Genomic DNA, 15,355 nt, shown 5'->3' with positions numbered 1-15,355 from the left:
TGAGCTTATGTTGCACTTCGGACAAGTTCATAAACCTGAGGACTGGCGCCTTTTCATAGATTCATCAAAGTATAGTTTAAAAGTGGTTCTACTACACAACGGTAACAAATATCCTTCGATATCAATTGCTGTATTAATTTAAAAGAGACATACGATGTGATGAAATATGTTCTTGATAAAATAAATTATAAAAAACATAGCTGGAACATGTGCGGTGATTTGAAAGTTATAGCTATTTTGTCAGGCATGCAGTTAGGCTATACTATGTGTTTTCTTTGCGAATGGATCAGCAAAGCTAGGGATAAACATTATGTTACCAAAGAGTGGAAGAAACAAGACAACTTAACTCTAAATGGGAAAAATATTATTCATGAGCCCTTAGTTGAATCCAAAAAAATATTTTATCCCTTCTCCATATCAAACTAGGACTAATGAAAAATTTTGTAAAGGCAATGAAGAAGGATAGTCCCAGTATATCAAGCAGAAATTTCCGAATGCAAGTGAAGGAAAAATTAAAGAAGGAATATTTGCTGGTCCTCAAATAAGACAGTTGGTCAAAGATATGTATTTAAATCGATGTTAAATAATGTAGAAGGTGTAGCTTGGGCTTCATTTAAAGGCATTTGCAAAACTTTTCTTGGCAAACAAAAATCCAACAATTACCACGATATTGTTAATCAACTTCTTACTTCATACAGAGCTATGGGATGTCTTTGAAAATGCATTTCCTCCACTCACATCTGGATTTCTTCCCAGACAACCTCGGAAACGTAAGTGACATTGTGAACATTTCCACCAAGTCATTTCAGTGATGGAAAGCCGCTATAAAGGAAATGGAATATGCTATCCGATTATTGCTGGACTTAATGGATGTGCCTGAGGCTATTTATAAAAGAAGAGCATCAGTGAAATCATTCTAACAAAGATATGGCCATGCAAAATTACAAATTTTACAGCTTTTAACTACATTTTCCCTTAGTTTTTTTTCAAGCGTAATTTATTTAAAACTAAGGGTGATAGAAAAACTGTATTTACAGATTTGTAATGTATAAAAAAAGCAGTTCAAGAAATGGTATCACACTTACAGAAACATTACACATAAGACGTGCTTACTGGTTTAAAAAATTTTTTTTTGTCTATCAGTGTAATTAATCTCAACCATTATTGAAGAATATATAAAATATTTATGAGAGAGGGGTTCCTCTGTTAACCAAATTTTTAATAAGTTTTCATGATGTTTATAAATGAAAATTAAAAAATCAAAATCAAATTTTTTTTTAACATTTTTGAAATGTTAAAAGGAGCTCCAAACAGCTCCTTTTAACATTTTTGGAGGAGTTTCCAAACTGACATCATCTTACCAATTTACCATTTTGATGGATATTGCGCCAATTGTATTAGAATTTAAACAATTTAAGACAAATTTTTAATTTTAATCATAACACAGAAAACAGAAACATGAATTAATAATAAAATATACATATACTGTAATTTTTTTAATAACAGCATTTGTAATAAAGAACTGACAAGAAAATTAGAATGGATGTACTATTTAGCATGAATTTCTGTATGTTTATATGATTTCAAAAAATAATTAGTGATACAGAGTATTAATTAAAGTTATTAGATTGAATACTGAAAAATTTTAAAAACTGAGGTACAAAGTTTAGAAAACATGCAAAAGAAAACAACGCTAACTGTACTAAAATTAAGACTACCATTATACTTTTTCTGTCAGCAAGTGAAATCCATGACCAGGTCAAAAAATAAGCTACAAAAACTCACATGTAAGAAGTTCAACCAATCAATGTAAAAAAAAAATAGGAGTAAAGAGAAGCTAATACAAACAGAAGCAAGAAGAAAAAGGTTTAACTTCAGGTGGAATAACTTAGATTTCACAGAACTGGATGATGATGACCTATTACTATCTAGACAACTCTACAGTATTTTATTTACGACCACTCGCTTAGACCAATAAAAAATAATGAATGATGTCCAGGGGGAAGGGAGGATTGCTGCATTATTAAATAAGCAAATTTTTTTATAGCTAATCTATTGAAAAAGCTCCTCCTTTTAAGATGAAAACTCTTTTCCTTCTTTTTTATTAGACAGTAAAGTCCATACACGTGACACTACAAAAGTACTATGGATATACCTGAAAAGCATTAGAATTTTAGATACTTTTAAAATTGCTGAAATACTGTCCCAATAACAAAACAGAGCTTTCAAATTGTTTTCATTATTTAAGTTTGGGAACCTCAATTTTATTGAACAAATAATTTCCAAAAGTCTAATTTAAAGTCAGGAAAATTGTTACTTCTTCAGTCCAATGAAAATGATCTTTGAACTGGTCAAATCTGATGTGTAAAAATCTATGTATAAACTCTTGCTAACTGGTGATTCTGGTGTTGATTAATGACAATATAAAAATAATAATAAGAGAACTTAAAACTAATTATGTTTAGTGGACGATCATAAATAACTCTTTTTTCTATCATAAATATGGATGTAATATTGTTTTTTCTCTCACAAACTTCTATAAAATATGTACAACTACGCATTACTATGGCTCATGTAACTGAGCTTGAACCAGAGTTAGGCCATCCCTCCTACCTAAAATCTGATATGTGTTGTATGAGAAGGGAATATATTTGTTTGTTATGCATGAAAACTACTAGTTATAAAGCTGTATGAACGTGATAAAAAAAAAAATGTTAACACAATTTTTTATCTGTGAAGAAGAAACAAGCAAACAGAGAATCACTATTATGTGCTGTACAAATGCTGCCGATCACTATAAAATAAAACTGATCATAGTTGAAAAGACAAAAAATTCATGATCATTTAATAGTTCCAAGATGATAAATCTTTCCAGCAGATTATTATATACAAAAAAAGGTATATAATAAGAGGGACTGTGCTAGAGGGACTGCACAAAATTTTCTAAAACCTGTATTTTTCTCAATCATCAGTAATTATTTTATAAATGCAGAAATATGTTGATAAATAACACAGTAAGCTTCTGTTATATTTTTGAAGAAAATTGCAGAAATTTTTGTAAGATTTTTTCCACTTGAAAATATTTTATATGAGATATGAGAAAATATTTTATAGTTTATATGAGAAAATAACTGACCGGGGCTGCTAAAAAAATAACTGACCGGGGCTGATTGTAAATTAACAAATTCTGAAAATATTTTATAATCCTGGATGCAATCAATTAAATTCACCAGGCTTGTGAGACATACCGATCACACTGCAGTGGTTTTGGAAAAAGGTTTTGCCAGTATAACATTATCAGCCAAAATCCCAATATCCATTATCCACACTGGTGAACAATGAAAATTTAAATTTTGCAAAGGAAGAAATAATCTTCATCAGTTAGCTTCAGTTAGCTGAATCAAGAAAATCACTGCCTAAAATCCAAAACATATATGAATGATAAATTAGTGAGTGGATAAAACAGAGCAGGGAGTTTTTAATGAAAAAATTGCATCTAAAAAAGAAACCGATAGTAATTGTGAAGAAGAATACAAGCAAAGGTGATGAAGAGGGGGATATTTAATTAAGAATTAAAAAGTAAAAACAAACAACTACTTTAGAAAAAATTTAGAAAAAAATTGAAGTAGTAGTCAAAGAAATTATTTTTTTTATCATTTTTTTAATTTTTTAAATATTACTAAAATTTATGTGAAAGTATTAAAAAGAATATCTATACTTTATAGCTCTCAGTTTTAAACTATTATTAAAATGCACCCATTTTTCAAGCTCATCAGCGTATTTTTATTACAGAGATTATTGAAAAAAAATTTACATAAAGCTGTAACCATATCTATTTGTTTCTTTGTATTTTTGGATTATTGATGATTACCCTGCCAGTCACTATTATTGATAATAAGAGTACTCAGTTACTATGCGCACTTTGTAATAATAAAGATATTAACTATTACCTCTTTGTGTTGCAGGCATTCACTTGGAACACATTTTTTATTTAAACAAAAGTCCTTTCAAAATTTAAGTTTTATCTTCAGTTATTAGAAATATAATTAAACAATGTATGTACACATTCATAAAGGTAGAGTTACATAGTGATTTAGGTTAACATTTTTATTGATTACTGCAGCAGCAGTATTCAACAATCTCATTCTAAGAATTCAGTTTAACTGGTGGCAATCAATATATTTTGTTTTTGTATATATTTTGTTTTTATATAAATGAACTTCCCCACTTCAATTTAATTTCTTTGTCTGATAATGCATTAATTCATAATTTTCAACATTTCCTCTGCAATTCAAATTTTGTTTTTCTCACACAAAAAAAATATGGGATTTTGTTACTTGTCTGACATGGTAGATGAATGAGAGAGAAAGATACACTTCATATGAATCACACTACTTGTTTCCATGAAAGGGAATATAAAGATTAGTTAGTGAATTGTACTTTAGAACTCACCAATGCAGGATACCATGGATATCCACGACACTTTGCCCAAACAAGTTGCAATTGCTCTAATGCCTCCTGATTGCCATTATGACTTGATTCATCCTCTGTATCACTCCACTCACTCACAGAACTACCACTACCAGACCCTGATGTCCCTTCTGAAGATGAACATCCTGAACAGCTAGACTCTTCATCAGAGTGGGACTCTTCATCAGACACATCTGTAAAGTACATACACATTATGAAGCTACTCATAACAAGAGAAAAATAAACAAAAAACACATACATGAAATATGAACACACAAAATGAAATAACAGTAAAGATGAATTACGCAAAAAAACAACAACTTGAAAAATAATATCAGTTATATAACTTCTATAAAGTTATGAACAAAAAGTCATTAGAGATAAAACAGCATTTTTAATCTGACTTGCTAATAAAAAAATAAAACTTGTTGCAGACATATCAGATTAAGTATTGAGCATTATACTGCTTCTCAAAAAATTATTCTAGGAGTATATACATGTTCTACTATAACTCCTTACATCTGTTTTTCTGTAGGAAGTATTCATAATTACTTATTATATTAAATGTTACTTACTGAATCTCACTAAATATTATTTACTGACCGCTTTAACAAATGTTTTAATTTTATCTCCTAATTTCTAAGATTTTTATAATTTATATTTTTGGTATCCGATTTTGTTTTCATTTTTTAAATATCTCTACAATAATTATTGGTTATGCAAAACTAAAAGTATACTTTAGTATTCATTCTGCAATTAAAAAAGAACCAGTTTACACATTATTTGCATGGCATATTATACATTTATATTACATGTTTAAGTGAAATAATAAAACTTTATCCCAACATTCATTTCTATAAAAACTTTTTTATTTTTATAAAATTAATAGATGAAGAGTACATCATTTATGCTATAAGTTATATTTAAAAAAATAAAATAAGTAACCTTTACTTGTTTCAATGAAAGAAAACCTCATTCATAAATTTACAAAAAAATTAACTAATTTTTTATTTTAAATGAGATTTTACATTACCAAATGACATTTGATGATTTATAACATTTGTAAGACAAAGGTTGCTAATACGGGAATAATTAATGTAAAATATGTATATAAATTTGTTAACTACGAAAATCAGGACCTCAAATCTTAGGCCAAAAGATTTGAGGTCCTCAAATAGGACCTCACCCAGCAAGGAGGCGCTATTAGATACATAGCAATCTGAAGAAAGTATTGTTAACTATGTAGTTTTCTAAAAGGAAAAAGAATATAATTATCAGCTGCCTCAGCTATTGGGTTAATATTAAGATAGTTTGTGATAAAAATCATCCGATTGAGATAAAAATTTTCTATTTTTTGAGATAGATTAAATGATTGTTTCTCAATTATTATAATTAAGATTTGGCCTAAAATTACTGTTATTTAAGTATACAGGTAATTTCAAGTAAAACCATCACATTTTAGTTAACTTCAGGTGTAGAAAAAATAAATTTCCACTAATATCAGGCATTAATTTTGTAGCATTTATACTTGTAGAGTTTAAATTAATAAAGATTCACGTTTTACGGTGAGCATCATTTACAGTATCATAAAAATCGATTTAAAAATGTGGCAATATATGATGGACTGAAGAAACTGTCCCAGTGAGCAGAACAGTCTCAATAACTATGTAATACTTTCTATTTGTGTTCTATTCATGAATCCTTTACACCACTAGACGTGTTAATCAGTATTTAAGTTAATTAATTATATTATACATAAATAAATTTATTACAATGTGTTCATTTCAAATCATCATGAAATAAAAAAAGGGGCCTTACTTTATTAAACGGTTCATAAAACAAATAATAAAAATAATGAAATTAAGGTTGTTTTTCATTCTTTTCTGTTCATTTTCTTATTTAATTATTATTATTTAAATACTGATGTAAGCCTAATAGAATTGAATTTATGGTCCTGTTCATGGATAAGAGATTGCTTTGTAACAGCAAATAATGTTATAGTAGCATGACTCATAAATTCAATTTTTAAATCTTTTTTTGCAGGTGAAAAATGTTTCTTTATGTTATTGTTGCTGAATGTATGTTTTTAATTTGTTTTCTCATATTATGATGTCATTGTATATTATTATAATTAATTGCAATGTCAATCTTCAGTTCAATGGGTTCATTAAGCCCTCAGCTGTGATATCTAATAAATTAGTTAGATTTTTTATTTCCCTATGTTCAGTTCAGTTTCTTGGCAAGTTTATTTAACGGTGCTGCATTATGTCAAAGACAGTTTAGAATAGTATGTTAATTTGTGTTTTTCTTTTTTATCGGGTTATAAGTGTATCAGGTTTTTTTATTTCAGTGTTATAAGTTAAAGATTTTTTGCTTTTTGTAACTTCTGTGACTATCTTAAGTGTAATATCAACAACATGGAAACATCTTTGTTTTCCGGTCAACATGGCTGTACAATTAGGAGTGGTCCAAAATTGTATTCTACAACATATATAAATTTTTTCAAAATCTATCTGACTTTGAATTCTGTAGCGTGATTAACTTGGATAAAGTTCAAGAACTCACTGCTGAAGCATGCAGCGTTAGTTGGAGGTCAGTACAAAGGATACGTAGAACTGCTTAAGAAGTGCAATAGTAATGACAGTTGTGTTCAGTTTGAAACGCCAGGGAAAAGCAGGTCACAAAATGCAAATCTGTAACTGGATGATTTCAACTGTCATGTATTTCGCAGAATCATATATCAGTACAATGATCAGAATGAAATCCTTACTGTTAAGAAGCTAAGAAGAAAATACAGAAAAACTGGATGTAAATCTATCATCTATTACCATTCAACGTATTTTAAAAATTAGTTTTTGTTATAAAAAAAATGAAAGATGGTCGACAATTCTTGACGGAAATATCTGACATTGCATTAAAATGAATTGAATTTTTAAAGACATTTCAGAAATAAAAATCGTCAGGTGATTGTCGAGTCATATTTTACACACAGATGAGATATGGCTTAATGAAAATCATTTTCATAAATACATATGGCAAGATTCAAAGAAAAATGAAGGAATTTAAAATACCAATTGAAAAAGGTGGATGTTTAATAGTGTGTCATGCAGGTTCAACTAAAATAGTTTTCATCAGAGAAAGTAAATTGGCTTTCCACAGTAAATCGAAAGTTGGTACAGATTATCATTCAGAAATGGACAGCAACAGTTTTAAAAATGGGTTTAAAAATGACTTTTTGAATTACTTTCATAAAGGGAACGTAATAATAATGGACCCTATGTAGTGAATAAAATTCCCACCAACAGCAGCAGGAAAGCTGAAATCCAACGGTGACTTCAAGAAAAACCAGTTGCCTGCAATGATATTGAAACTAAACAAGAGCTGCAGCAAGAAATACTTCCACATAAGAATGAATGTAAACTGTATGAAATTAATGTTACAGCCAACTAAAAAGGACATTCTCTTATTTGCCTGCTACCATATCACAATCAATATAATGCAATAGAACTTAAATGGATGCAAGTGAAAAGGAAAGTTGCTGATCGAAATTGAACTTTCAAGTTGACAGACATTGAGAAATTAATTAATGAGGAATTAGAAAATATTATAACAGAGGACTGGGAAAAATGAGCTCTGCTTACAAAAAAAAAAATTGAAGAGGATTTTCACAATGAAGTCATGTGAGGTGATGTTATAGAAAAATTCCATAAATCTACAGGAATCATATTCTGACAAAAATTATTTTGATATTTCAGACAACAATGAAGAAGAGGATGAAGCCTACTTCACTTAACTTCCAGATTAAGTACTGTAAGTAATCATTACAAACAATTTTTAGAAATCTTTATATGATTTTAAACTGAGAGTCTTAACTTTATTTATTCGGACTTATATGAAAGAGTTTTTACTACTGGAATAAAATATTAAAAATAAATTATGAGTTTAAATTTCAATGTTATAATAAATTGTATAATATTTACTAATATAATTAATAATAATAATATTTACATTTGTAATAATATTTACAAAAAATATACATTATAATGTTAACGAAGTATAAAGTAATCTGATAAAATTGTACGAAAAGCAGTATTAAACCAGGCCCGCATGTCGCTGGTCTGTGCAGCAACAAACAGGATGCATACTCAGTTAATATTGCAACTGTACTTTTTGAATAATCATTTCATACTTTTCCCACCTCACTTAAAAGCTTAATAATAAATACTGTATTTTCTAAATTACTTTATTTTAAATAAAATACCATCATTTTATTCAAATTGTTTCAAGGATTATAACAATGTGTTTTTCACATATATAAAACAAAATATAAATTAAAACTAAAAATAAATTTCATTAAAACTGAAAACAAGGTTTTTCATAAAAAACACTCTGCACACTTAAATAATAGTAGTTTTGGGCTAAATCTTAATTACAGTTATTGAGAAATAAATAGTTTAATAAAAATAAAAAATTTTTGTCTTGATCAGTTTTTATTTTACAGTAATTCAAAGTTGAAGTTCTCAAAAAAAAGTGCAAAAAATTGTGAGTTTTCCACTTTTCACATTCCTAATTTTCAAATGACTAACAATCACTAAAATTGGTAAATCCAGTTAGCGCAAAAATAATTGCAGTTTCCAATGATATTTTCATTTTTACTGTATGATTTTTTTTTTTTTTAACTGCGATACAATAGTTTAAACAAGTGCCATCTTCTTTCATGGCAACCACTATAATGTATTTTACAATTTAATTTTTATGAGATCTTTCTTACACTAACTTATGTTTACTAAAACCATTATGCCAATCAGCTCCTGAATAAAAATTGTGATAGCATTTCAAAAATAATAAATCTTAAATCTCTCTCTTTTTCTGTTTACCCTCCGGAACCAGCATAAGGTATTACTTCAGAGGATGAATTAGGATGATAATAAGTATGAATGTAAATGAACTGTAGTCTTGTACAATCTCAGGTCAACCATTACTGAGATATGCAGTTAATTGAAATCCAACCATCAAAGAACACCCACCGGTATCCACCATCTAGTATTCAAACCTAGAACTTAACTAACATCCATCTAGATCTTAAACCTAGAACCTAACATTTATTATAATATAAAAGCATTTAACAGTAAGCAAGGGACTCATACAAAAGCAAAAATGAACCGTATAGGCATATTGCTGACTGTATTTTCATAGTTTAATGAATAGTTTGCTACTATCTTTATTTGTAACAGATTTAAGATGTTATTAAAATCTTTTTATTTCTATTGTTATATGACAGGTTCCTTCTGATTACTCTAGATATTACCAAAAGGAATCAGTTTTGCATCATATTTCCTAACCTTACGTGATGTGTTACATTTAATTTAACTGTAAAGCATGCTTACATCTTATTATGTAATTATTACATGCATCAACAATTGAAGGTAGACAAGAGCTCGATAGGGGAAAAGTATTGTACATCTTTAATATCCCCAGACAAACATTATCAACACTGGTGTAAAAAATGATTGATACTTAATGATTTGATTTCAAAATACTAGTTACCTTTTTATATGCAATATGATCCTCAAACTAATGACTTAAGACAAAACAGAGGGAAAAATTCATGAGCCAATTCAAATAGCTATTGTGAAATTAGTTAACAGAAAAAACTTATGTAAATAAATGGTAGCACGTACTTAAGAACAGTTTCCTCACATCTGTTTCACTAGTCCAACACCATGATCTTCAAACATTCCTTTCTGTACTATCAGAAAAATTGTAAAATGCCTGCCATTACTTTTCATAAGAAGCAAGTTCAAATTTGAAGAAAAAATTTTTCAAAGTACTCCAATACTGACAGCAGGTTTTAGAAAGAAAATTTCAACAATTGTTAGGAGTCAAGATATTCTAATTCTAGACAGTAGTCATACGGCAGCAGTCAAATAGAAAGAATGGAAGAATACAGGAAATATAAAGGGACAGTACTGAATAATCATGTTATATTTTTACTGCAGAAAAAATAGTTAAGTAGAATACAGAAGTAACATTTATAATTGTAAGGATTGGTTTCGAATGGTTACATTCACTACTTGAACTCTCTTCTGAAGTACACAATGTAATGAATCCATAGCAATTCACATCATTTGTCAGCAGGCATGGAAAAGAATGACTACATGTTACTGACTATGGTCAGCCTTCAAACAGTTATCCAGGTGGTGTTGATAATCCAGCAACTGCAGTGGGATAAGAGCATGTGTACTTTGAGAACAGAATAAAGTCTGCCACTGGCCACTTCAATAAAATAACTAGAAAATATTGAGATCACTGTTTTCAAATACAGTTACAGCCAATATTTTGAAACTTCTAAATTATGTAGTATTAAGCAGTAATTGATATATACGTATACATATATATCTTTATATATAAATATATATATTTCTTGTGTGCGTGTGTATGTCACTGAACTCCTCCTAAATGGCTGGACTGATTTTGATGAAATTTTTTGTGTGTGTTCAAGGGGATTTGAGAATGATTTAGATTCACAATTTTGTCCACTGGAAAATGTTTTTTTTAAATTAATTAATTTATTTATGTGTTGTTGTTGATCTTGGGATGGTTAAGGTTCACAATTAAATCCGGTAGGCAGTGCTGCGATCACGTTTAAAAATTTTTGGCATATCAGTCAGAACCGATAGTTGGTGGTGCGATCGGATTCTAGGAAATGTTTTTATTTTGTTGCTTTTTCGCATATCAGTTACTTGCGTCGTAGCTTAATGTTATTATTACATTAAAATTCATATTTTTAACGGTCTACTGTGTTTAGAGAGTAGTTTGAATTAAATCCGATAGGTAGTGCGCTGTTCTGACAATTGGATTTATTTACATTCTGACTTTTATAAAGTGAAAAGTTAAATTTTATGAAGTTCCGTAATGTTTTGTATGTTTCTTAATGTTTAGTATTAATTGTAATGATTTTGCAGCCACAATACTTTTCATTAAAAAATTGTTTTCCACCGAATACTGTGATTAGAGAGTGGTGTGAATAAAACACTATAGGTAGTGCTGTTGTTTTGCCATTTGGATTTATTTACATTCTGACTTTTATAAAGAGAAAGGTTAAATTTTGTTAAATTGCTAATGTTCAGTTTTTTAAGGTTTTATGAAACTTTCAATTGTGTTCATTTAATCTGTATGTACACTCAAATCTAGCAATAGCGAAGCATTGCCGAGTCTGCTAGAATTGCGCGCTTATTGAGAATATTATATTACATTATTATTTATTGAAATAATGTTTTAAAGTTTAATTAAAAAATGTACATTGTGCAAATTTGTAAGGTGCAGTATTGAAGTGAGTATTTTACATGATTTTTCATGAATTTTAATGATGTATACACTTGCATTCAATAATAATCAACTTAACCTACAAATTTAAATTGTCAGTTCTCATTTGATTCTATGCAACTTATGAAGTATTGAACGGCTCTTTGAAAATAAAAATGTAAGTTTGTAAAATAAATTATAACATTTATAAAATTAAAATATAAGTTACTAATAATAATTATAGTTTAAAGTATATTTAAAAAATTGAATTTATAGTGTTTTAGCTGATTAATTTTATAAAAAGTTTTCTAAAATTATTTTTATTTACAATTATCTAAAATTTGGTAAAACAGATGTTAAAATAAAGAATGAGAAAAATGATAAATTTTCTACTAAAATTTTAACTACGTTGCTTTTTACTTGCTTTAATTTTTTTATTAATTGATTAATTAAGCTGTTACATGGTTATGAAACATCAAAATTATTAAATAAAAAAAAAATATGTAGGTGGTATTTTTTTAGAATGATGTTAAGTGAAAATTAGTAGTAATGTGGATGAAAATTTATTAATTACACTAATTATTAATTTTACGACGTTTCGATTTTTTAATTCAATTTTCATCGGACATCTCAATATTTAGTGAAAATAAATATTACCCATACTACACATAATTAATCAATAAACCCATTACAATAATACAACAATCACAAACTGATAATATCATAATAATAGTCATTTTAATGAAATTTCGAACACATTCCTGCTAATTTTAACTTAAATAAGTTATATTTATGTGTTGTGCATTTATTACAGAATAATGCCGCGTCAGGACAACATCTGTCAGGTCCGCTAGTACATACATATATATATGTTTTGAGTTAAGTTAAGAAAGTTAATTTAAATTACTGCTGAAACCCATATGTTACAGCCATACACCACAGTGTAACTCGTGTATAAAGTGAATGGTCATGAAGCTATCTTGGATATGTATTGAACCAATATTGAAACTTTAGTTTATTAACATAATCTGACAGGTAGAGATAGGCTTTGTCACTCATGAGAATAACAGTGTTTTTCTTTATCATTTCAAATGTCATCTGTGAAAATTAGGCATTGCTTCTATATTCATAAAACATCAATTCTTGAACAACAATTAGTTAGTGTGGGTGTAGATTCAAGTCAGAAAACAATGTGCTTTTGATAGTTCAATTGGGAATAAATATTGTCTTCTGAATGCCAAGGACTCACTTCAATTGCCTGCCTTACCTGTTCAATTTTCTATGGTGTTCTTATGGATGAATAATATAATTGTTTTCTTTTTGATGCTGATGCTGTTCTCCTGAAATTCTTCAGCCACATGATTGACTCTTCTCTGTATGAGCAGAACATAATAGTTATTTCTGAAAACATTTCTACAGTAAAAGTATGGTGCATAACATTTCACAGCTCCATGGTGACTGAAATGGCAGCGGCAGCTAATTGAGGAATGGAGTCCTTATTACCCCATCCTCCCATTAACCCTAACACATGTTCAAAAACTAACTAAATATCCCAAAAATCATCAGGTTTGCTGTTCCCCCTGTACTGAAACATATTTAAGAATTATGAAATTAATTGTTTTCTTTCTTAAATTCTTTCCATTGTTGATAAGAAGCTTATACCTATAATAAATAAGAATGAGGAGCAAATGCACTAGGAAGAAGCAACTGTATCAACATATTTCAAACAATAAATAAGATTTACAATTGTTAATGCATTAAAAACAAAAAAAAATAAATAGAATATATTACAAAATTGAAAGATAGATGGAACTTTCTGAAACAAAAAAACTCTTTGAAATCCATTTACAGAAACATACCTGCACCAGACCGGTAAATTCTAAAGCTGTCTGAAGAAGGAACAGTAGAAGGCACAGCTAAACATTGTTCTTTCTTGTCACAACTTCCTGTCAATGCTTGTTCCAAGTTCCGTTTAGGCTGGCGTCCCCTTCTGCGAGCTGGTGTATTTGTTTTACTGCCCCTGTTAAAAATGGCCAAGTTATAACTTGAAATGAAATCTACTAAGTTAAAAAACTTAAAATATAAGTTAAAAACTCAGCATAAAATATTTATAGCTACTAGGTAAATTTCATAAGAAAGCTACTTATTGTAATGGGTACCATGATTTGATTTCTGGAAAATTTTGACATATCTTGGCGTTTCACATCCCCCAAACTTCAAAACCGTCAGTTCAAAAGTATTTATAAATATTTCACTTTCTTGTGGACATGATAACTGCCATAATTTTTCGCCAAACACTTTCATATAGATACATAAAATATAACGACCCCAAATCTGTTGATTTGTTAATCGGCAAAATCAGACCATGGGGATGAAAATGAGGAGGGCTTTTATAAAAAACAAAATATTGCTTTGACTTTCTTATTAAGTAAAATATCAAATTCATTTAAAATTCCTACAATTCTTTGGATAAGGTTCTAAAACTTATCTAAGTAAATTTTTTTGATATCACTAACCATTGGCCCAGGGAGTGGAAAAAATGGGGTTTCAAAGACAAAAAAAAAATCATACCTCCCTTAATAGGCACACATCAAATCAGTTTAAAGTGGTTGTTAGTCCTCTAAATATTACCTAAAACTTTTGTCTGAAACAATTTTTGATATACCAACCCTTACAGCAAGGATGAACAAAGTGTTACTGGAATTGTAAGATGGGGCTTGTCGTGTGCTAAACATGTGAAACTTGTTTTAACATGAAACCATTGTATTGAGTAAATTTTTGTTTTTTTTAACTTTAAGGTGGAAATCTTTTTTATCCCCTACTTAGCACTGGTGAAATCTTACATTCTGGTTTTCGGATATTTTATCTTCATCAATTCATCTTTTTTATTCTCCAAGTTACCTCGTCACTTGCAAGAATAATTATTATATATTAATATTTTGTAAAAGTCAATATATTATGAGATTAATAAATATATCATTGCAATTTGCCTATCTTATTTTCAAAATTAGGGTTCTTTTAATCAATGGTTCACCCATTTCTTTACTAAGATTAACAAATGAATGTGTTACTGCCTGGGAGTCCTATTTTCTGTGTACAGAATGCCAAACTAGTTATTTTTTCTTTTTTTTTGTGAATTGCCTATCATAAAAATCAGGTACTCCTTGTACCTCCTAAAATATTAAACTACGACATTGAGTAATAAGGCATGTTGTAAAACTATCTTTAACAGTCTGTTTTAATTTGCAAATATTAATTCATTCTTAGCTTGTGTTTAATGAACAACATAATCATAGCCAATGTATAGATTGTCCAAGTGTCTCACTGATATGACAGAAAAACAGTATATAAAAGAACTTTTAAATGCTGTATTAATAAAAGACATATGTAGTTTAAGTACTACCTGGTAATTAATAAATAAAAAATATTGATAGAAAAATAGATTGCATCCAACAATTTAAAAACTAAATAAATTTAAAGGTCTCAGTTTATTTTTTATTCATTTTCAAAACAGCAGTTAAATAGAAGTATATTTAAAGCTATCTCTTATACATAATTATGAGTCACAGAGACAAGGCAA

The 15,355-nt window shown here is 28.7% G+C and overlaps 1 protein-coding gene across 3 annotated transcripts in view; it reads right to left on the bottom strand.

Moving 5' to 3' along the window:
- The window catches only part of Br140 (bromodomain-containing protein 140), a 139,672-nt gene that overhangs the window by 5,447 nt on the left and 118,870 nt on the right, over positions 1 to 15,355 (bottom strand). For all 3 annotated transcript variants that reach the window (XM_075376577.1, XM_075376594.1, XM_075376586.1), the window contains exons 17-18: positions 13,635 to 13,795; positions 4,453 to 4,664 (exon numbers count right to left, since the gene is read on the bottom strand). In XM_075376577.1, the coding sequence (XP_075232692.1) occupies positions 4,453 to 4,664; positions 13,635 to 13,795 (373 nt within the window). The remainder of the gene's footprint in view (positions 1 to 4,452; positions 4,665 to 13,634; positions 13,796 to 15,355) is intronic.

Source organism: Lycorma delicatula, chromosome 1 (genome assembly GCF_047948215.1).
Source record: "Lycorma delicatula isolate Av1 chromosome 1, ASM4794821v1, whole genome shotgun sequence".
NCBI lineage: Eukaryota > Metazoa > Arthropoda > Insecta > Hemiptera > Fulgoridae > Lycorma > Lycorma delicatula.
The sequence above is the reverse complement of the archived record's forward strand: the minus strand, read 5'-3'. Positions and strand labels throughout refer to the sequence as shown.